We start from the raw sequence: 24,261 nt of genomic DNA, 5'->3' as shown, positions 1-24,261 counted from the left end.
CAACTTTTGCCATCTGAGCAAGGTGCCACACAAAGCTTAGAGAGCCCACGCTAATTAAACACAGCCTCCTCTTGATTCTGCAGGGCACAATCTGGAAAGCACCACGTTAAGGTGCAGTAGCCACATTATGCCAAAACAGGAGTCCCCTGTGTCCAGAAATTATTTTTATCCCTGAAAAGTAAAGGAATGGTTCAGAAAGACCGTAAAAAAGGAGAAAACACCTGTGAGCCAACACACCACAGTGGTTCTTTTCTTTTAAGTGGCTGTTTTTAATTTTGCTTTTAATTTTATATAAAGTTCCTGGCATTTATATCAGGGATGTCACCCTCAATTCCTGGAGGACCAAGCATCTTCTGGTCTTGTTTCACCTGAACTGCTACATGGTGCATAATCATAATTGTGTAAAGTAATATTTCAAACTCCACAGTGTTTTGTAGGCAACTGTACTTTGTAAGGAAGTGAATGCTTTTTAGTTATCAGACAACTCCGGTTGAAACAAAAACTAGAAAATACTTGGTCCTTCCAGAAACCGAGCTGGAGACCCCTGATCTATACTGCCCTCTTCCTGGGTGTTTGCCAAAATCATCATGTTAAGACAGTAGTGAACAAAGTGCCTATTCCATTGGACAATAGTGCTCGCAGAAGCAACTGAGGAAAGGCAATTAATCCAGCTAAGAGTTCAGCTTTGTATTACTATAATTGATACAATTCAGCTTTTACATAAGCCAGTGGGGTTTATGTTTTTAGTGTAGGTAGCACTTCAGTAATTTAGTTTTCACCAGGAGTGAAAGTAATACCTATAGTTAAAAAATGCAGAGGTAACACAGGTTGCACAAGTCTGGGCAGGAACCATGAAGCTATTTTTTTCTCCACTCATATTTTTCGTGACAGTTAAAAATAAGAACTAACACAAAGTAAGAGTTAGCATTTTCCAAAATTTAATGAAAAAAGTTTTCTGTAAAAAAAAAATGGTCAACTGTGAAAATTCTGACCTCCTTGTAGTCCGATCGTTTAGTGTAAAACATTTCTGTAGGATTTGCTTACAAAGTAAACACTTCATAATAATTAATGCATTTATACTGTTACAGTGTCTTTAACCATCGGCTGCAAGAAACAGTCCAACTCACAACCAGCTTTACCCAACATGTTAATGGGAACACGTACAACATTTGCATGAACGTAAAAAAAAACATTGCTTTTCTTACACAGTGTAAATTAAAAAACCCCAGTATGCTTCATTTGAGGTGATGTTACCAGTAAGAACTGCAAATATACACCACTTTGGCAGAAAACTACCAAATCTCAATCTGTTTGTGACAATCCTTCTTTGTTACGTTTCTTCAGTTCCGAGTTCACAATTTACCAGCAGAGTAAACTGAATTTCAAGTGAATCTACAACAGTAAATAGAGAGTTCCTGAATTTTTGAAAGGGAAAAAAAAGATATCCATACAGTACAAAAGAGAACAGTACAAAATAAGACCACTGAGAGCCTTGCATTCACAGTGAAGCTGATTTTACCTCCTGTTCATTTGAGGCCATCTTTAAACTGACAGGCCATTAGCCTACACAGGACCTTAAGTTTGTAGTGACCCTGAACAAACATTTTATCCGAGCCTTGCACATGCTTGTCCAAAGACAGAGATTTAGAGCTAGAAATAACAAAGCCCAAAAAAAACATATTTCTCATTTTCCACTGGAGGGTAGCAAAACAACAAAAACTGCCGAAAACAAGAAGTTATGACCGTCATTTCCCGTCAGACTGATAACTGGTCAAGTTGGCTTTTGCCAGTTCAAAACCGATGAATTGTGCAACTGCACACAAGTTAAAATCCGCTTTGTTCAGTAGTATCACTAACCTGGCCTGTGATTTGGTTCATCTAGTGCCGACATGACTGTACTGGGAATGTACTGGGACATGACATCTCACCTAGTTCCTGACCCCATCACCTGAAGAAAATGACACAGAACAGCACCAGACCAGCCTGCTTTACAGCTGGAAACCCCTGGCTGGTAGAGGGGCATCTGTAATTAGTCAAGTCTCTGTGGCAGGCAGCACCGTTCATTGGCAAACACACAACCTGTAAAAAGATAGAGAATCTGAGGAACCCTGAGGCAATTCATCTGACACTCCTGTGACCCAGTTAATAATGGTTTGAAGGGATGAGGACATGCCAGTTCCTTCATGCTTGAGAACCCAGAATTACAAAGGTTTGTTCAGAACATCCCTTCAACCCCTGATTAAAAACAACGCCCACAAAATCCCTCATTTAATCTCAAACCTGCATACATTAAGCGCATGTAATATAACTAAGGGACTACTTCAAATCCAAGCTAGGGACTATCTATATCTCCCACAAAAGTTCATACTTTTTATTGTGCTTTGGTCTTCATTGCTCTACCCAGACGGAAGAATCAGCACCCCACCTTCTTGTCACCTAAAACCGGTTACTTCTGTAGAGACTTTAACAGACTTAACAAGTGTTTAACAAATGGAGACAACTGACAAATAAAGTACGATTGAGCCAGACTGCACTTAGACGAACAACACTGATGGAGATGGAGTGTGCCAGTCATAAAGTTTGTTACTGGACATAATAACAACAACAAGTGCTGGAAACTGTAGTGTGCAGGACTACACACATGGCACGTCTGAAGGTTCACTGTCCTGGCCGCCTCACAAGGATAGTACACTGCTTAGTATCAATCTTTTTTGACCTTTTAGTCTCAAGCCGCTAAAGCTGAAGAATACAAAAGCGAACAATTTCATGCAGGGGACCACTGGAAGGTAAGAGAGCAATCGTTTACAGCTGTCAGAAAGGAGAGAGATGTCTCTTGCAGAACAGCGGTTCCAGCTCTGCTTCTCAGACAGTACAAGTCAGCAGCTTTTCAACTGAGAAAAGGGTTAAACTGGGACAGTTTGACCAATTAAGGTTTAAGGGCCCAGTTTAACCTTTCTCCACAGGTCTGAAGCAGTAAGCGATTTTAAAGACACACAGAGAACCCCCTGGGTTATCACGAGGACTGGAGTTGTCAGCTCCTGTCGTCGAAGAATGCCATGAAAACTGATTAGACAGGTTCCTCTGCCTAGAAAAAATCTTGAAATAAAAAAATAAAGACGTACTCCCATCTTTTAAACATATCTACAATAATGGAGAAAAAACATCACAGCCTTTCAAAAATATTTTTTTTTACAGTTCAGTTTCCCATCTGTTACGTCAGCTCTCGCATGAAGAGATTAAGGTGGGTAGTACTGTATATGCAGCCATTGCACTATACTGCACATAAAACAATTCTCTCTAGGAGATACTTCACATAAGTAATCTCTTTCCAAACCAGAACCCAGGAAAAACTGGAATTGTTCACACAGAAATGCACCTTTTGCTTTGATAGGAGGAAAACCGCATGCCAGAGCTATAAGCATTAGACTGGGAAGGACAAAACAGGGATCTATGACAAGCTTTATGAATGCTTTCAGATACTTCTGGCATGTTTTTGTCAAGTAGTAGTTTTTTTTTTGCAAAACCTCTTTTACTTGTTTGCATTTTAAACAATCATATGAACATGTGGATCCAGGATTTTTTTTTTTCCAAAAAGGGGGGGGGTTCAGGCGAGGGTGCAATCCCAATAGCTGCAAGTTACTATTTACAGCCGTTACAAAAGGTTTCTTCCCCCTGCGATATTTACAATGGCGGAGAAGCAGACAGCTCTTCCTCTCGCGATAAAGAAGCCATCTGGGAGATGAGAAATGTTTTGGTGTTTTTTATTAAATACAAATTAAATACTGCTGCCCCGTTGTGCACAAAGAAAGTGAATAAGCAAGGCAAAATAAGGGAACATTTCACCCCGCACTCCGCCGGCTGCGAGCCCCCAGAAAGCAGAACCACTCGCTCATAACCCACCTGACAGAAGGGACACCAGGACAAGTCTACCTGTGTGTCTGTTTAGAAGGGGGAGTGACTGACGTGCTTACGTGTTACACTGGGGAGGAAACGGATCCCTGTGTTTACTATCAACGCAAAAAGGCTCAACTCCATACTTCAAAAGTCAAACGGCCCGCTGGCCCATGTCCCTGGCAGACATCTTTCCCCAGCGTGAGACGTGTAGGCAGAGGGAGCCTGGCACTTGTGACGATCTCCGGGAAGGAAGCAGCAGCGAACGTAGGCAGTGTGTGGAGATTTACGATGCTGGAATGCCCTCCGCGACCCCTCCGGCATCACCTCTGCACCGAGGCCCGGCAGCCCGAAGACAGTTTGCTGCGGCTGCTGCCTCTGCTACAGTCCCGGCCCGGGCTGCCCGCCTCTGAGCCGCCGCCGCCGCCCTGCAGGCGCAGGCGCTTGCGCTTTCCCTCGGCCTCGGGCTCCGAGTCGCTGAGCTCCAGGTCAGGGCAGTAGCCGTCGTTCTCCTGGTAGGGCTGTCCGCTACCGGCCTGCCTCTCGGGGGCCGGCTTGGTCCAGGGGCGCTCTTTGGTGGAGGTTTTCCTGGAGGGCTTGTCTGAGCTCCGCGTGTCCTCGGTCGTCCGTACCAGGCTGTCAGTGGCATCCTTAAAGGACCGGCCGAAGTGCTCCATGGCGGCCTTCCGGAAGTTGCCGGGGCGACCCTCGTTGCCTGAGAAAGGGGCGGGGGACCCGTGGTCGGGGGGCGTTTGGCAGGAGCTGTCTCGCTGAGTCACGGCCTTCTCCATAAACCCGTTCGACTTGGTGGGCCGGACCCTCTCCTGCTCCAGTTTATTGTTCCCGTTAGGCGAATGCCCGTGAAGCGCAGCGTGAAGCGCCAGCGGTTTGCCCGAGGGCTTGGTGGGGAGCGGAGAGACGCTGCCCGCGGCCCCCTCCCCCCGCGAGTGTCCGGAGCCGGCCAGCAGGCCGTTGGGGTGGTCCTCCCTTCGGGGCCGGTGGTGGTGGTGGTGGTGATGATGGTGGTGGTGGTGGTGGTGTTGCTGGGCCTTGTTTTTGTCCCCGCTTCTCAACGCCCCCTGGACGGATCCACCGCCACTCTTATCAAAAAGATTCCCACTGTTATCCGGGCACAGGGGCCCGTTCCCTGCCTTGGAGCTACTTTTGCCATTTCCCAAGGCCATTTTGGGCATCTTAAGCTTCAGCGTTATCCTTGGCGGAGGCCTGAACAGCACGCTCTCCAGCGGACACGACAGAGGAAGGCCTTCCAGAGAGACAAAAAGAAAATCCGGAACATTCCGTTACCGGCAACATCTTTATTTCAAAGGGATAACTAGAAAACACAACTATTTTTAAGGGAAATGGAAAATAAAAGCAATGTAACAAGCTAAACAATATAACAAGTGGCTACCTGAAGACCACACATTGTGAAGAACAGAAATTGCAACGTTTCCACCTGGGTCTTAGTTTTACAATTTTTAAAATCAATTTTAAGATAATGACAAGATAAGGATGATTCTTATAGACTCGGCCAAAAAGCCTACTCTTGACACTGGCTGTTACCATGGCAGTGGTTCTGCTGCCAAAATGATGTAATGCAACCTGACCAGATTACAGAGGCCTACCTTCAAGGAAGGAGAATGCTGAGGGGCTGACACCTGGACAGTTTGTCACGATCATGCTTAGGCTCACTCTAGCCTACTCCAATGAATTTGCCTAAACCAGTCTCAGGATAGAAACGTATTTCTAGCATAGTCACTATTTTAGGCTTCATATTTTAAGTGTTTTGGTAGATGCACATTGTGCAGAGAAAACAAAACTCAATCTTCTAAAATCAAAACCCTCAGACGAAGAGCTTGATTCCTTGAAGAGGTGTCTATATGATGTGACAACCATTCCATCAAAGATTAACTATGGTCTCAAGTACAATAACAGTCCTGAGATAGATCTGCACACAGGCACCTTATTTCTCAACCTTCAGACTGTGACAGACTCAGTTACCTGCGGACAGCTCCTGGTTGATGAGCTGCACCTGAAGATTGAAGATCTGCTCTTGTGCTTTGCTCTGGGACAGTTTCAGTTTCTCTCGTCTGCTCACCATGTAGCACAGATTCCTCACCTGCGTTCACACACAATCGAATGAAAACAACAGCACTTCCACTTTTGCTCTATGGCGATCTCAACTCCCGAGTTCGAAAAGTTAAACGTTCTGCCATTGCTGCGCCACGCTAAGCAGAAACGTCCTCCTGCTGCCAGAGGTCTCCAGCCCTGGTCCTGGCTAACCCCAATCCAGTGAGTTTTCTCAATCTCCCTGCTTCGCCCGTTCTTTCAAAGATTAAGAATGCTTACAACTTACAAATCAATCAAGCAACAAATCTGTTCACCTCTGGGAACTCTGAGCACCGGGTCTTTGCGTTTTTATCCCATACGATGTCTAAACTGCTTAATTAACGAGGTCACCCATTTAACCGAGCAGGATGAAATCGTCTCGGGTCTTCGGTAATTAATGATTAAAGTGAAAGGCATGAAATGGTGCTGGACAGGGGCTCTCGAGGAGCAGGGCTGCTAGTACTTTCCTACAGAGAACAGAAGAGCACTACTCCGATGATGGATGGGAACCGAGCTCGGCGACGGGGCCGATCTCCGGCAGCTCTCGGCCTACCCTCTCCAGGTCCTGGCGCAGGTGCATGAACATCCTCATGCGGGAGTGGATGCTGTCCTCCTTGGGCTGCAGCAGCATGTTCTCCTCCTCCTCCTTGGGCGGCAGCAGGGCCTTGTTGAAGTTGGTCTTGCGCTTCAGCTTCCAGTACTGGAAGACGAAGTCCAGGACGCGGGCGGGCAGGCAGAGGTCCTGGGCCAGCTCCTCGGGCTGCACCAGGGTGTAGAACTCCTCCTCCAGCTCCTGCAGCTTCTGGGCCCGCAGCCCCACCTTCTCCGTCTCCGTCGGGTTCTTGTGGCGGGCCGGGCTGTGGCCGGGCTCTCCGGCGCTGGGCTTGCTGTGCTTCAGGCAGTAGGACTTGAACTTCACCTCGTCGCCCTCGTCCAGGATGGTCTTCATCTCCAGGCTGTGTTCGAAGGCGCAGGTGACGTGGAAGGCGATGATGCAGCTCTTCACGGAGCACTGCGAGGGGGCAAGAGCCGGGGTTCAGCACAGACGGCACCACCCCCATCCTCACCAAGCCTCACCGTCAACCTCTGAGGCACATTCGCACGGCACTCTTGTAGAGCAAGCGACAAGCGCTCAAAACTCATTCCATAGTCACAATCATAATAAAACTCATCTGTTCCTACTTTCATGTATAACAACCCCAACATAATCTCAAAAGTTTTGTAATGAAAAACTTGTAATCTTATGCCTGTTCTTTCTGTGTAACTCAGTGGTTACTCGATTCACCGATGGCCTCGCATTTGTAAAAAGTTGTTTATGTTTCAATGCTTCTTTTGTTAACAAAATAATGTCCTTGTAATTCTGACATGATGCCTAGACTGAAGGCAGCTACAAACTACGTTTTTGAGAACAGAAAGGAGAGACAGAAAAGCTATCCAGCTGCTGGAGAAGGGGGCTTGTGTGGGAATGAGAATTGTGCCTTCTGTTATCTGGCTACGAAGGGAGCTCTGCCAGGGGAAATGGGCAGAGAAAGGAAAAGGAGAGAAAAGCCTTTTCTTCCTCTCATGCTGCTGCATGGTGCCTTAACTCCAGCTCAAATAAAGGCCTGATGATCGCTTCACCTCTGTAGCCTGGACTCTGATTCTTTTCCCCGGTCTGCTGAAGAGGGGTTACCCTCACCCTTTTGCCTTCGACCATGATCACAAAAACCTTTTCCAAACCATCTCTAGTTACAATCAAAAGGTAATATAATCGGGCACCAAATACTACATGTGTGTGACCTACCTACCTGTATACACATCAAGTATCCAGCTGTATAAACGTATGTTTCTTAGGAAAAGTTACTGGAATTGATTTTTAACGCCCATTTCTGTTTCTTCCTCGCATATACAAATGCCAGACTCAAAGATACCAAAGCTGTTGTGACCCGTCGATGATGCATCTCTCCGTTAACACATTGTCCATGTCCTGCTATTACACTTAGATTTGAGAACCCAAGGCCTCACGTGAGCCCTCACAGGAGACTAACTGTTAAAGTATTCTTGAGCCCCGCTTCATCTAGTGACTGGGACTTTCCCAGGCCTTACAGAGTTCCCCCCCGGCCGGTGTCGCACCTGGATACAAGCGCCAGTTTTCAGTTTACAGAGACTGCAGACCAGGGCCCAGCGGCTCGGTGGGATGTGGGACACCTTGGTGATGGGCTCCATCCTCTCTGGACACGCGATGCTCACCTGAAACGAGCACACGAGCAGGGAGCTGCCGTATTACACGCTGAAAGAAAGAAATAAAACGCCCGTCTTCCCCAAGGAAAACCCCAGCTTCGCAGCTTTTTTTTGCGCCGTTTCTACGAAAGGAACGGCAATCTCTTCCCGTTTCAACAAGCTTACTCAGCCCTTTTGCTCAAGCCGACTCCCTGGCTTCCTTTAAGAAACAGGTCAGAGTCGAATGGATGCTTCTTGCTTATAACCGCTCTTATATTCTTAAAAAACAGAGCAGCACACATGAACAATGGGTTAATATTGTGAGTGAAATCTATATCATGGAAAAGATAACGGTTTCTCTCAGGTTACACGCAGAGAGGTTTAACAAATACTGGGAAACATGGATTAATTTTATCTCCCCAATGAGACCTGATTTCAGTTTATGAGAGAATATACAGGAATATTTCTGTGTGGACTATTTTGTCGTTTGTTGCGTTTTGCATAAAAACAATTGTATTTTCTTGTATAACCCCCCCCATATCTGCTGGCATACTGTAAAATAGTTTGTTTTATATGTATGTATAAAGATCATGTATCAAAAAAGAAAGATGAAGGCAAATGTTTATTTTTGGCTGTTCTGTTTGTAAATCTTTTCATCGCTACATAAAAAGCTTAAAAAAAAAAAAAACAGAGGAGCACCCAGCCCGTTTTATAACTAATAGATAATTGATCCAAGCACCTCTTTCAGCTGTTTCTTTAAGGAAATCAGGGTATGTGCTTTGACAACATGGCTGGGCAGCTTCTTCCAAGCTTCCTCTCTGTCTTTCTTTATGTTCTTACTCTTGCTGGAGAGTTCTCTTCTATTATAGTTCTATAAAACCAGCGCCGAGCTGCCCTCTTTCGGGCCCAGAGCCCGGCGGCGGACGCTGGAGTCAAGCCGGGCCTCACCTCGGGGATCCACAGGGCGCAGCTGACGTGGGCCCACTTGGTCCCGGCCCGGGTGGCCTTCATGGCGCCGCCGCTCTTGGGACACAGCAGACACTGCGGGTGGATCCCCAGGGCGCAGGTCCTGCACAGCCAGCTGCCCTCCGGCACCTTCAGGATGCCATAGCAGGCCTGCGGGGGGGGGGGGACAGCAGGGGGGGTTAGAGAGGGGGAAAGGACAGCGCCTCACACTGGCCTGCACGTGGAATAACAACCGCCCCGCCATTCTTCACTCACAAAACCTCAAGGACGTTTCAAAGGTTCTCTGCAGAGCGGACAGGACCTCAATAATCACATGCGGAAATCTCGGGTTAAAAAGAAGAAAAAAAAACTACAATGTTGGCTACAGCAAACAGCTGGCTGGGCATCTGTTAAACTGTACACGACTAAACTGGCAAACTGTATCAGTAGCAGCAGGCAGTATTAGCATGGAACAGCTTTTGACGGTACTTTTGATAATCCTCACAGGAGCGCCACAAAACCCAAATACCTGTGTGCTGCATCTGCCCACTAGATGGCGCTATAAGACCGAGCAGAAACAGGCACAGGCTTTCGATGCGGGAATGCAAATTTGTTTTTTTTAAACACTTGCATTTAAAAACGTTCAGGTTTCAGCGGACCACGCAAAATGAGACGTTAAAAAAAAACAGCCACTCTGCCTTAAGAGGACCTGAAACAAGGCAGTACACCAAGATGACTTAAATGGCAGTTTAACTGCAGATCCGTGTCTAATAAGCACCAATTTCCATACACATAATTCAGAGATGTACATTTAACATCTTTTGCATTCAGTTGACATCTGTGACTAGGTATTTCAAAGAGGCTGATGAAGCTGACATGAGCACGCTTAGCCCCGATATCTAACTGGGTCGTTCGTCTCTCATCACCCCCGGAATATTCTGCATGTCCTTCACAAGCAGAAGTCCAGCACGAGACTGGAACAGAGTTTTGGATGCGCTAGAGAAGCAGACGCACGCCTGTACGTGCTTCTCGTTTACACATCCCAGCAGTGGGCGGAGGGGGACAGGAGCCGGGGAAGCCCACCCCCCTCTCCCCCCCGGGCGACTCGCCTGGTGGACGCAGATGTTGCACTTGTCGCAGAAGACCATGTCGTTGCCCTCCTCGCTGTAGGGGGAGCGGCACACGTCGCAGATGACGTCCTCGTCGTACTCGATGCCCAGCCCCTCCTCCGTCTCGATGGCGTGGTTCATGTTGTCGTGGCACTGCCGCTCCAGGGCCTCCATGGCCCGCTCCATGGTCAGCTCGTCCAGCGAGCCCTCCCCTGCAGGACGGACACGTTCAAGCCTGACCGCTGAGCATTTCTTGGGGGTAACCCGAAGGGGTAGCGAACAGCGGCCCCCACTGGCGCAATCCAGGCCTCGTTTCCAGCCACAGATCGTTTTCAGCACAACGCACCGTATTCTCCTTCACACAGAGCATTAGGGAGTGTGTGTCTCACCCCCTCCACTGAGAACTTACACTACTCCCAGCGGAGAGACGCCTGTGTGTCCCCAGGCGTGACAGTGACATGGAAAATCTTTCATCCCCTCCGCCATCTCACTCTCACTGTGAAGTAACTCTCTTATCTCCTGAAACACTGCGGTACTGTACACCTGCTTTTGTTGTATTGTTGTGTTGGACTCTGTCGTAAAATATTAAGGGATAATTAAGATCAAATTGATTTCAGTGTGAAGGATGGCCCCACGACTTCCTTCCTTTAGTCTCGGCAGGAGATGGCAGGTTTCTAAAATAAACCATGGGTGACAGCAAGTTTCTTCTGAAAATAAGTCCATAGTATGTGCTTAAATAGCTCAAATGTGGCAAGCTACTGCTCTGTCTGCGCAGTGGGTGATGGCTCTGAAAGTTTCCCCTGTTAAACTGACAAGAGATGAGGAACTAGGACTGAAAAGCAAAGGTAGCTGTGTGCTGGGTATAGGTTAAAACATGATCATAAACAATGGAGGCACCCTCCTCCTGTACATCAAAAAAGCAATTTCACAGGGGAAGAACTGCCAAATATCTCCATACAAATAATCTATCTCTGCTTTCTCTCTAGTATGGTGCCATGTTGAATTCACTTGCAGTAACACATATGAGTCTATAGAAATAATTCTTCATATTTTACACTGGAACAACTTGACTGTGGACTACCTGCGGTTATGGTGTACAGATGAGGTTGGGAACTGGAAGATGGTATAGGGCACCAAATTCAAATAAAAACATTTGAAAGAAGTCCTTTGTCCTCTCTGCAATAAAACTACTCAATGAATGTACGTAAATGTAGCTATTTACCCTTTTTTATCATTTACAGTATATTATGACATACTGTTTTGATTTTATGTGACATGTTTTGCTTGTGTGTTTTCTACTTCCATGGGAGAAGCCAAAAGACAAATTTCCACAGCAGTGGAACATAAAGTATCTATCTTACGAAAAAAAAGGCTATCAACTCACATGTAATTTATAGTCTATGCTAAAAGCATGGCTATTAAGAAATGTTGCCGCAGGGTCTTAAAAGACAAAAAGAGAAAGGGGAAAGCGTCTCGGCACAGCTCCCCGTCATACCCATCTCCTCCAGCTCAGCGTTCAGCTCCTGCAGCCAGAACAGGTCCATGTCATCCAGATCGTAGCGGCACATGCACTCGGCCAGCTCCAGGATGCTGGTGTAGCCAGGCTCGGCGGGCTCCTGGCTGGAGCACTGGACATACTTCCGCGGGCGGGCGTACAGGGTCTCCTTGGGCTTCTCCGCGATGATCCTGCAGGCAGAGAACGGCGCGGATTAACGGAGCGCCCGTCTGCGCAGGGGAGCCCCCGAACCGCGCCAAGAAAACGCCAAGCAAAGGGGCTCACTGCCCCTTCTTTACTGCTGTGGTATAATGAGAGATTACACAGATACAAAAAACACACAAATCTCTTAACAAAAAAAACAGCCTGTTATTCGGGGATGATTTCAGTTTTGGATGTGGTCTTACTGTAGGGTAAACAATTCAATGAGGAGGAAAGGTTTTCTTTTTAGCAATATGTGGTGATTTAACTTGGCCTTGTGTAAGAACTGCTAGTTGTTGCTTAAGAAGAACACTATAACTCCTCTTCCACGGAAATCATTGTAGAAGAACAGTGGTGTATTGGGCACAAATAAAGGGAAATGCCCACAATGCTTTTGGTATGGTTCTGAACTCTACACGTGGGAGCGGTACAGTTATGTGTCTTTCAGCGTTACCGCTGGAGCAGGCGTCAAAGCTCCAGGACCGAGTCGGGGGGCCGAGAGGTTCGGGTGTTGGCCTGTCGGCGCGGGGGACCTGCCTGACGGATGGCGTGGGGATGGTGTCCGGGCTGGCAGGCACCTGCACCCCCTTCTCCCACTCCTGCTTCCAGGTGTCGGCCAGCTGGTAGTAATCCTCGGGCTTGATGTGGTGCGAGTCGGGCAGCTTCATGGCACTGATCAGGTCTTTTCGGAATACCTACGGGGAGAGCAACACTCCTCAGCGCACTGTGGGGCCCAGGCCACAGCGGCCTCTTCAGGGTCTAGTGCTTACAAGGGAAAGCCCCTACCTACAACACATGCAGGTTTGCCACCTGGCTAGGAAACATCGCCAGGCTTTAGAAAGGCTGTGCATCACAGGCGAAGACAAACGAGAAAATCCAGGGAGTTACCAGCTGAACTTGTACAAGCACATATACTGAGGTCTTACAGACCAGATCTGGGCACGGTAATTGAATAAGTTTTCCAGAGCAGGAAAATCTCAGATGAGCTGCATGTCCCGGCCTTGTCAGTAATGCTTTCTTATATAATACGCAACCGCTGACTGAAATTTTCATTTCCAAAAAAGAATAATTAGTCATTATCTGCGTTTTAATCCCTTCCATTCCTTTGCCTTCCTTTCACATCCTACTTGGAGAGCACAGCCCGTGGGCCAATCCAGTATTTGATCCAGTACTGCTCCAGGTTCCCTGCAGCACTCTGTTGAGAACACAGGACAAAGACATGCGTTTGCTAGCTGTACAGCAATGCCGGCTCTTACCTCAGCTGGTTTCTTTGGCTCTGCAATGGGGGTACCAGGTTTCCCCCCATATTTGTTGGAAGAGCAGAAGGAGGTTGATGGGCCTGGGGATTAAAGAAGATTACTTTACTACTGAAACGGACAGTTGTCAGTTCAGGAAATGCTACTGTATTAAAACAGTAGCAATGCTGGGCTTGAAAACCTTCAGAATTGCCATTTCATAAATCTAGGCAATAAAACCTGCCCACGAAGTTGTATCTTCTTAACCCCTAACGTCCAGTCAAGACTTGAAAGTCTTACCAGTAAAAAAAAGTTTGAGCTCCGAATCTGAGCTGCTGTGCTGCAAAATCATGTCAAAAGACACCAGAGTGCAGAACTGAGGTCGACACTGGGCAGAGTTCACCCTTCCAGACAACACTGTGAATTGTGATGCACTAAAAAAAATACTATTAATCTACTGCTGAATCTCTGCCACATTCACACTCTGCAATGTTTGAAATGCATGAATGAAAAGAAATGCTCTTTCCTTTTATGCGAGCTCCACATCACATAAAAAATCATTTTTTTAACTGTATTTGAGTAATTATTCATCTCCTTAAAAAAATATATAAAAAGTAATCATTTTCTGAACTAAATAAAACAATATATACACAACTCAATTATTTGACAACCGAATGACTCCAGAATATTCAACGCATTCTTCTATGTTCCAGTGTCTATAAATATTGCTGTATAACAATGAAAACTTGTTACCGAACAAAGAAAGCGCTCCTACAAAATATGACCACTTCTTACTTTTTTTGCACACAAAGAAAAAAAAAAATCATATAGGATTAAGGACTAGACTTATATTCAGCAAACTTCAGATAATGCAAAAATCCAGTAATTCTTTCATTGTTCTGTGAAATGATTCAGAAATGATCAGATCCGTGAACTAATTGTGTCTGTAATCATTTTGATGAATAAACACTATGTTCAAAAATGAATTCACTTACAATGAAGATTTAAACGATAAAAAAATAAAATTATTTTTAATTAACAAAAACCTGAATAGAGTGCCTTATTTTTGTGTCACTGGGACTAAAAGGCTCTATCAACTGCAGAGTTCAGCTTCACTTCAGCTGACAGAAATGAACATTTTTTTGGTCACTGTTTTAATAAGCCATGACACTAACCTACGCATTTCAGTCATCTGAACTGCAGGGGGCAGCACTGCCGATAGAGACGAAGGACATGCGTGAATGGACCTGCACCGCCCACCCGCCCCTTATTTGCTATATATACCCCATCGGTGTGGATTTGCCAATTATTATTAAGACTTGACCTGCTGGCAGTAACTCCAACACCCACTCTGGAGAGAATGAGACACACAGACATGTTCCATCTGCATAGCCATTCGTCATTGAAATGTCAGCTTCGCAACGCTCGACGGGAGAGTTCGCGCCGATTGGTGGAATGGCCCCGCCCCCTCTGGCAAGTCACAAGCATTGTTTGCCGCAAACCAAAGAGGTTCCTGCGTCACTAATCCCAGTCTACCTATACCCTGCTTGGGAAATTCCAGTCAGCTAGTTACATGACCCAGGCGTGAACCAGGGATGTCTGGTTCGTACAGCTCATGTGCACCCTGAGGCAAATGCCTTCACTAGCTGAACCACGTGTCCTCTCCTCTTAAAGGCAGAATGCGTCTGCCAGTACGAAATGGGTTCACAACTTACTTTGACAGTAACAACAAAAAAAGAATCCCCGTTTCTGCTAGCACACATCTCAAAAAGAGAATGCTATGTACTATTTGGCAGAAAGAAACTTACACCATAAAAATACATGCATTTCCATCCTACTCGGTGGGCCAGCTGCTCATTTTTAAGCCCAGCATATTATTAACCGTTGCTCTACAAACCACAAAAAGGAAGAGTGCAACATCCTGGTAAGAAATAAATCCTATAAGCTCCTCGACATATAGGTCATGAGCAATGTTTAGGGGCAAAAGCAAAATAAAACTCAGCATGAAAACAAAGTGTGTTATTGCATTATTTTTCAACTACTACTTACTGGCAACAGAGAGCAAAAAGCATATTTTGGATAAACAGCACTTAAAATTCCTCTTTAATTGGATGCAGTAGATAGTACAACATAAACCAAAATGAGCATGTGGAATAAGTAGAAGGTAGCAATTGAACCTCAGGGAACTAGCCTCTTCTCTCAGTTTAAGACGAACACAAAAACCCTCTGCTTGGATTATCTTCCTCATCGTGGGTATCCTACAGCTTCCATTGGGAATTACAGAAATCAGTGGCAACAACGTTTCTCTGTAAATTAGGAATGCCGGCTACTACAGGAAAGTCACCAATAAATATCTGGTGATTTACAGATTGTAAGAACGCATGTTTCAACTGTACCCTCCGCAAGCGGAACAAGAATCAAGTGAGCAGTGCGGACACAGGCGACAGCCCGGCAGCGTCCGAGAGAAACACTTACTTTCATTGTCGGAACTGTCACTGCTGCTGGAAGGCCTGTGGCTTTTCATCCTGACGCGTCCTGCGGAGAGGAGAGAGCTGATGTCCTGCAACATTTCTCACAGAACGCTGGAGACAGGCTCGAGGCATCATGAAGACATACTTGCTGTATCTTCGTTCTCTCCCCCCCCCCCGACTCCTCGCCAAAGAGCGCAGACTCCTCTCCTCGGTGTGTGGCCCTGCTTGTCTTTTCATTGTTTGCCAGCAGCTGTATTACGCTGTTAGCCTTGCCAATACCTGGATGGGAGACCTCCTGGGAAAGCTAAGGTTGCTGCTGGAAGTGGTGTTAGTGAGACCAGTAGGGGGCGCTCACCCTGCAGTCCGTGTGAGTCCTAATGGCCAAGTATAGTAACGGGGACACTACACTGGAAAAAGGCGCCATCCTTCAGTAAAACCAAGGTCCTGACTCGCCGTGATGATTAAAAATCCTAGGGTGTTTCTTGAAAAGAGTGTTACTCTGGTATCCTGTACTATTTTCCCCCTGGCCTTTGCCAATCATGGCCTCCTAATAATCCCCATCTGTGAATTGGCTTCATCACTCTGCTCTCCTCCCCACTGATAGCTGGTGTGTGCCGAGTGTACTGGAGCACTAATGCTGTCGTCGCATCATCCAGGTGAGGCTGCACTGTAAAGTGCTTTGAGTGGAGGCTCCAGAAAAGCACTATATATGTGTTAGAAATTATTACTATAAATTTTGTATTGTAAACTTGCCCCTTTTACGCTGATGTTTCTGCCAAGTGAGGATTTTGGCTTGAAAAGCCTCCTTTTGTCTGCAATCCTATAATGGCAGTTTTGTATTTTCACAATTTCTTTGTGGAACCCAGGCTCTTAGATGAAAGAAGGTTCGTTTTTCCCCACATCAACAGTCAGAAGAAAAATAGCCATCATGGAACACACTCGCTCAGAGTGGAACACCCAGCTGGAATCGTGCAGCCCACCATATCACAGGAGACGTGCTAGAGAGCCAGGCTTTTCTCCATATAATCCCTCATAAACAAAAGGACAGTTGCACAAGACTGTCAACACCAGAATTGTTGGAGCTGAGCTGCTGGGACCAATTTAAACAGCACAAGATGGAGCTGGTTAATAAGAGTCTGCAAGCAAGGAAATACCCCTCCACACACACCCAGCTCATCCTGAGGAGGTTGTTATAAAATGAGTAGTTCAGGTGGGTAGCTGCGTCAGCATGCGTAGGCTTTCTTTCTTCTTTTTTTCAGCATGGAATAAACCTATTACTTGTTCCGTTATAAAATGAGACCGTGTTCAAGATACTCACCATAAATCCCAAGTTGAAGAGCATACTACTGTATTCTCCTGTTGCGCTGCTGATGGCCACCACACATCCCTGTAAGAAGAAAAAATTAAGAGATTGCAAAAGCTTGGACTCTTCACCAAATGGTCATCAGCTCAATCAGATGTACTTAATGGAAGCAGAAAGCTAATGGTGTTACATGAAGGACAGCAGTTTCTAGCACTTAATTGGCCTTTTTGTTTTTTAAAGACACATTTACACACTGACAAGTAACAGTTAAGTGGAAGGTTCTCTTACAAATCCTTTATTTTTTTTCCTTTGAGACATTTAGCCTGAATGGACCAGTTAATTATGTTATTGAGCTTTGGGGTAGAAAACAAGAGTGGCTCTCCAGGTCAATGACCTGTGACCCAAACAAATTTCCGTTTTGTCATGTCATGTTATCATCTTCGGAGAGGGGAAAAAAAGCCCTTTGGCAAAGAAGAGCAGCACTGACAATAAATCTGCATGCCTGCATTTCAGCAAGATCTTCCCAGCAAGTACTCGTCTTCTATCAGCTCCAGCGAAAGCAGTGTTCTCTGTGCCATGAATCGATACAGCAAGTGCCACGGTAAAGACTAACTCCTGGGGAAGCAGTTCAAGCAGGCAGCTGCGTCAGCATGCATAGGCTGCAAAGGAACAAGTAAAGGTTTATTCCATGCTGAAAAGAGAAGAAAGAAAACACAACGTTTCGGCACCACCACACCCAAAGAAGGCTCCAGAGCCGAAAAGGTGCGTTTCCTTTCTTCTCTTTTCAGCATGGAATAAACCTTTACTTGTTCCTAACTCCTGGGGAAGGCAGCCCCACTTTCCAGAAAGACATCCGAGATGGCAGGAGCTAAACGGCTCTTTTTGGAGAGAGCATGGAGCCTGAAAGTAAGACGTCCAGCCAGACTCAAAGAAGAGGTGCCGGGACAGAGCCAAGACTGACACCGGAGTGGAGATCCGAATCAGAGAGGCCAGAGGGGCTGACGTGATGAGTCATCTGCTGTGCTTTACTCTCAGTCAAGAGGTCCCATTTACTGTACCTCCTGCACAAACTCACAAACTCAGCGGCCTGTTTGGCACTCGTAAGGACAAAGAGCTAATCAACTACCATGTCCCAAAGAAACTATGACCTGCTGCCATCTTTTAGAAGCAATCAAATCCTTCCATAACATGACACATTCATTTTTAAAGTCTAATTTCCCCCAAACTGATACTTAGCTATCCATCACATCGAATAGCATTAAGAAACAGCTTGAGGACAACAACTGTTCAGCTTTGAATTAAAAGTGGGTCCTTTTTCAGCGCAAAGCTGCACAAAAATGCTAATGAAAAATAGCCTGTTAACAAACCACTGTAAAAAAATATCACAGTCCAAGAAGTGAGTAGCTAATTTGGGTCACTGAGGTCTTGTGATGGAGGATCTCAAAACTCCAAATGTTAAAAGTCCGCTCAATTAGTGGCTCTGATTAGTGCCCACTCCTGCTGTGAATTTCAATGAGGGACTATAGAGAAGACGTTCCAATTGGCTGTATCCCCAGGCACTAGACAACAGCGACACAAAGGCACACAGTCCAGTTACCACAGGCTGCTCTTCCAGCTAGGAGCAAAAGAACCAGGAGTGGAGATTTAAAATAAATTGTTTTTTTACTCAAATCAGACTCTCTCTCACTGAAATGGGCTTTTTTGGGGATTATTTTCCCCCACCAAAATAAAAAAAAAAAGGAACAGAACAGACGTCTTAAACAGCAGTAGTAAAAATAAAAACGTGAAACAAATGTTGCACTGAGCATTGGACTATAGTTTGGGCCAGAAAAAAATCAATTTTATCATAATTCAGAAAAAAGAATACTGATGACAGTGCAGTATTATTATAATGTTATACATTTATATTTGGCTTGAGATTTTATCCAATGTAACTTACACTGGCACCCATTTATAAAGCTGGCTATTAGACTGGGCCAATTCCAGTGAAGTACCTTGTTCAGAGATACAACAGCAGTGTCCCATCTGGGATTCGAACCCACAACCTTCCAGTTACAAGTCCAGACCTTTTGAGCCCTACTGACCTACAGTATATACAGTATCACAGAGACAGTTAAGTGCAGAGAAAAAGAAAAAGAAAACCTGGATATGCCAACCAGCCAACTTCACCGCAGAGAGAAATCTGTTGGAAAACATCTAACAGCCACCGTCGCCAGGGTTATCTCAAACAGCGAAAGTCACCAGAGCACAATGGGCAGAAACTAGAGCTCTTGAAGTACTACGGTGCTCTAGATGAGATGTACTTGCGTTTCTGCTTCAGACCTGACAGGATGTACAATGGTCAGAAATAAAATGGTGTGGAAAGGCCCACTGCCCACTGCTCACTGCTCAAAGGGGATAAAGAAAAAATGGCAGTATTGCACAGACACAAGAGCGGTCAGCCTCATCCTCACGAGGCCACTAGGGACTGGGGATTTGACACACTGACTGTCCAGGGTTTATGGGCTTGACACCAGCACAGGCAGAACTGATTGGAAGAAGGTTGACAGCTTGTGCATCACAGGAAATGAGTCAGCAGGACTCACAGGGTAGGAGACACGAGGAGTTTTTCAGACAGGGCTGCTCTTGCAACACAGTAGCGCTTGGACAGCATTACCTCACCCTCTGAAGAGGCGTTACAACGAGGGCGCGGGGGCAGAGTCACGCCGCGATATCACCGGTAGGGTTCATGCTGGCCAGGGATCTGCCGGAACAAGCCGACCTCCGAGACGCCCATCTCAGCAGGCGGTGTGGGGGGAATGGTGATCCCACTTGAGCAACAGGCTGAGAAACAAGAGCACTTCTGCCACCACACAGCCCCACACACGCACGCACTGCCAGTCACCACATCTCTGCAAGAGAGCCCCAGATGTGGTCAGGAGCAGCCAGATGCAGATCTCCTACAGGCACCGCGTGACCCAACACACACACAGGAAGTGGCTTTGTGGACCTCTCGCATCCGAGACGTTAGAAAACACAAAAAAAGGAAATCAGTAGCCCTCTGGCTCACAATTAAAACTATGTGCAAACGGTGTCTGAAAAATGCCTGTGGAATGTAAAACTCAGAGAATTCACAAATTCCAAACCATTTAGTATTTACACAGAGCTTCTCCGAGTAAGCAGTGAGGACACTCAGGTACTGCTCCTTCATTGACAAGTCTTTGAGAATACTGAATTGAGGTAATAGGTCCTGACCTATATGTCTCCATGTTAAAAATTAAACACAGGGCATGCGGTTCTGCAGTATGTTTAATGTAGTGGGTTTTCCGGCAATTGTCTGAAAGTGTGATTTAATCAGTGTGATTTAAACCTGTTCTAGGCTGGGTTCAGACAGTTAAGCAGATGCTTGGTCAAGCCGTGGGGAAAGAGCAGTTTTACACTCGGTCTCTCGTTATCGAGGAGTTAAGGAAACACCCCTGCATGTTACAGTTCAGGCCTCTGTGCTGGCCAGATTCAGCATTCCTGGCTGTGCTCTGATAAGCTATTTCCTACCCTGTCACCACGACCTGCTAGCAGAGCTCTCATGGTGCACAATCATACGCACTCCTGCTTACCAGGTACAAGAATAAATGAATAAAAACAAATCGGTTTTCCCATGACCTGATACTTCACAACTGCAAATAGCTACACTGCATTTCATTCACTTCTGAAAACAACTTTATTCCAAAGAAGGCAGCACAAGCAGACAGCAAAGGAACAGGTAAAGGTTTATTTCATGCTGAAAAGAGAATAAAAGAAACACAACGTTTGTGGAGCTTTCTTCAGGTGTGAGAAAGAGAGGAAAGTCAGCAGCTGATAAAGCATCCCAATCTGTTTTCTGATTTATTCAACATGGGGCCAGAGCCTATCCCAGCAAGCAGCAGGCACAGGCAGGATAAGAAAAGAGACACAATATTTCGGCTGTGGAGCCTTCTTCAGGTGTGTGAACTGTCAGCCGAAATGTGTCTCTTTTCTTTTCCTTTCAGCCTGGAATAAACCTCTACGTGTTCCTTCACAGCCTACATATGCTGATGCAGTTACCTACTTGAACTTGCTTTTCCTTGATTTGCAAAAGCTAAAAAGGCTTGGCGTCTCTTTGGACAGCAGTCAAAAGTTTAACACCAGGGCGGGGGGGGTTGGCATCTGTCCTGTCACAGCCTACTTTTCCTCCTGTGTGAGTTCCTACAAATCACTCTGGAAAAAGGTGGAGAACAATATCCTTGAAGCACAATAACAAGTCACTCACTTTTCTGGTGAAAAGCGCTGCGTTCAGTTACACTGCCAAAAAAAACCTACGTCTGTTCAAATAACCCAATATCTGTCACGGGACCAGTCTAAGCAGGGCAAGAGAAGCTGCCCTTTCCCAGCTGTTCTCAAACAAAAGAGGCCCGTATCTGCCTTTCATGAAGGCTCCTGATGACCTGCGACACGGATAACAGGAAGAGGAAGACAAAGAAACTAGACAGGGAAACTGCTGACTACGCAGTACAGTACTGTCAATAACAATAAAGGCCCTTAAAGATACGTTCACATGGCCTCATCCTGAACCTGCAGGCTTTTGTCTGTGCTGCTCTCTGCCTGCTCCATGTCTCAGGGCAGACGCTTGTCTTCACAAGATGAAGGAGGCAGATTCGCCTCAGGTTGGGCTTTAGAAACCTTGTGCGGGTTAAGGCCCATTAAAACTGCACCCCCGACTGCAGGAAATGAAAACACTTGGGATTGCACCACGTCCACCAAAAATTGCAGAAGCCAAGCAAGGACCTGATAACACAAGCTAAGAAATCCAGGCCGGTAATGAGACCCGACAAGACTTAAAAGCAGCAGAGCAACCGTAGTAAACCAATCAAGTGGACAGAAACGGCGCAAATGGAAAACAGCCGCAGACGGATAGCCCAGAGGTCAAAAGCACTCAGGGTCTAGTTTGAGATTCAATTTACTGACAGCATAAGCATGCAGCCGTGATGCTCACAGGGTTGAGAAAACCAGAGCACATGTAATGATCAGATATTTTACAAGTTGAGATGCAGGCAGAATCCACAGGCAAAGACCAGAGGTTCTGAGAACTGCTGTGTGGATTGCAAGTCTTCAACGGCAAGAGAAAAAAAATAAAGCAAACCTTCCTTTGTCTGTCTACAGCTTTAGTCACAGACGTAGTGGTGCGCTCTCCCTCACCTTGCCTGTGAGGCTGCTCTGGTTTGTACAAATGGCAGAGACCACACATGATACCAAAACAAGCAAGTCTTTCTTCTTTGATGGGAGTTGTTTGGTGCAGCTGTATGTAGTTACCAATGGAGGTCTGCTAACACAGGCCCTTTTTCATCTCCAAACAAATCACTTTATCTTCAACACAGGCTGAAGTACTTAAAACTGGGGAAAGGCAAATGAAAAGTATATTTGAGTTCCACCTTCTGCAAACTAGCCTCAAACACTAAAGCCTTTTTACTGCGAAGCCCCCTGTAAGAAACCTAACAGACCCCCATGAGACAAAGACAATATATACATTCCTAAATAATCAGCAGATCCTAGGAGCACAAGGATGAAAGGAATCTTTTGCTCTTTTGTCACCTCTACTGGTGCTTATTTAGGGAAACCCATTTTGTTTTCCACTTCAACATGTAGAAGATCCGTTTAATGGATTTTTTTAAGGTTGAATTTGGGATGGTTTATCTGTTACAGAGACCTATCCAGGTTTTATCAATTAAATCCTGCACGTTCTAACCCTCAGCTCCACCGATGCTTAGCTCCAGAGACAGCTGTTTTTATGATTGGTGTGGTTTCAACAAAATAGGAGGCATCATCAAACAGTTGCAAAGTACCATTGAAACAAAAATCACAGGGAATAACCCATAGAATAGCAAGACATTGGCTAGATGCCACAGAGGTCTCCGTGTTAATCATTCCTCATTGATAACCTGGGCCAGTACCAAGAGAAGCTGGTTCTGCCATCAGTAACAAAACAAATTTAAGGTCCGGATCTGTGAATTATCACGATGCTGATTAGGCAATGATGAAAATATTACATTTCCTACTTGTCAAGAGCAAGTGTCAACTACTGAACAGCACAGCAATTTGCAGGGTTCTTAAAATAGCGGTGCTGTGCCTCAGAGGGTGTTGCTTAGAGAGCAGGGCAGAAACTACACAACTGGGTCTTAGTTAAGAAAGAGACTACCCTTCTACTGGAAAGAAAAAAAAACAACAAAAAAAAACGAAAAGCAAGTATAACTTGTAACACTAGCCTAAATAAGAGAATGGTTCTCATTGACAGTGGACTGGAATATGATCCTGCACTTCTAGTCACATGGCTGGCTAACCAGGAAAAATAAGACACACTCCTACTGTGAGCACACAGTAGGCCTCCTAAGAGAGAGATAAAAACAACATGCAGATTTGAGAGGAATCAGTAACTACTCAGCTCAATTCCCAAGGCAAGAGCGACTTTAGAGAGCCACTACTTTAAAAGTAGGAAGTCGCTCCGTGTAAGAATCCTTTTTTTTTTGCCCACAATATTTATGAAGTCGCAACCCAGGACATAACATGGTAGTTTTGTTTACCACCATGTCGCAGTGTACATGTGAGCCAAGAAAAAAAAATTAAAATGACCATGTTATTGTGAATAACAAGCCCGATTCCTTGAGGGTTTTTCTAAATTGAGATCGTAAGGTAAATCGTAAATTGAGTATCGTAAGGTGTTCTAAGATTTGGCTGACAGCTGCAAACCATGCCACCGCACACGGGAGAAAGAGGAAGTCCATGCAGGTTCCTCTGGCCCGCCCACCTTTGGCGCCAACAGCGCACCACTGACCGGAGGATCCCGCCCACCGCTGGCTCACGACATGACAATGCCTGAACCACCGAACCCAACCCACGCTCAGCCGAACCGCTCAGGAGGCCCAGAGATTTTTTGAGTCCAGGTTGCAACATATTCCGAGAAGGAAAAAACAAACTGATCACCAAAAAGTAAATCATTGATATTTTCACTAAAAAGGGGGCGTTAAACGGTTATATCTTTGAGCTGTATCCAGAAACGTCAAAAACACATTTTCACACTAAAAAAGTACATCTAACAAGTAAACCTCAACACTTAAGACGCTTAAGATGAAAGTGTGACATATTAAGACTCGTTACCTAAATATAAATTGGCCACTCTGTCTCAATTTAGTACACTTCGTCACATTTTTCTAGTGGTGCTTTTTTTACAGCAGCAGCCCAGTTACCCCAGCCACCTTGAAGAACTGGTCCCTTATTGCAGCGCTGTGCCAGTGCAAGACATTTGCTGTAACTATCA

General features: G+C 45.7%; 1 protein-coding gene across 2 annotated transcripts in view; it reads right to left on the bottom strand.

Annotated features, from left to right (window-relative positions):
* Positions 1 to 924: 924 nt before the first annotated feature.
* jade3 (jade family PHD finger 3) overlaps positions 925 to 24,261 on the bottom strand; it is a 28,445-nt gene continuing 5,108 nt past the window's right edge. For both annotated transcript variants that reach the window (XM_088913240.1, XM_088913239.1), the window contains exons 2-12: positions 16,974 to 17,042; positions 15,660 to 15,719; positions 13,206 to 13,288; positions 12,487 to 12,644; positions 11,749 to 11,939; positions 10,254 to 10,465; positions 9,148 to 9,315; positions 8,113 to 8,229; positions 6,554 to 7,012; positions 5,893 to 6,010; positions 925 to 5,155 (exon numbers count right to left, since the gene is read on the bottom strand). In XM_088913240.1, the coding sequence (XP_088769366.1) occupies positions 4,215 to 5,155; positions 5,893 to 6,010; positions 6,554 to 7,012; positions 8,113 to 8,229; positions 9,148 to 9,315; positions 10,254 to 10,465; positions 11,749 to 11,939; positions 12,487 to 12,644; positions 13,206 to 13,288; positions 15,660 to 15,708 (2,496 nt within the window). In that variant the 5' untranslated portion in view covers positions 15,709 to 15,719; positions 16,974 to 17,042 and the 3' untranslated portion in view covers positions 925 to 4,214. The remainder of the gene's footprint in view (positions 5,156 to 5,892; positions 6,011 to 6,553; positions 7,013 to 8,112; positions 8,230 to 9,147; positions 9,316 to 10,253; positions 10,466 to 11,748; positions 11,940 to 12,486; positions 12,645 to 13,205; positions 13,289 to 15,659; positions 15,720 to 16,973; positions 17,043 to 24,261) is intronic.

This window comes from Atractosteus spatula, chromosome 4, assembly GCF_055471065.1.
Source record: "Atractosteus spatula isolate fAtrSpa1 chromosome 4, fAtrSpa1.hap1, whole genome shotgun sequence".
Classification (NCBI taxonomy): domain Eukaryota; kingdom Metazoa; phylum Chordata; class Actinopteri; order Semionotiformes; family Lepisosteidae; genus Atractosteus; species Atractosteus spatula.
Note: the sequence above shows the minus strand (reverse complement) of the source record. Positions and strands in the feature narration are given on the sequence as shown.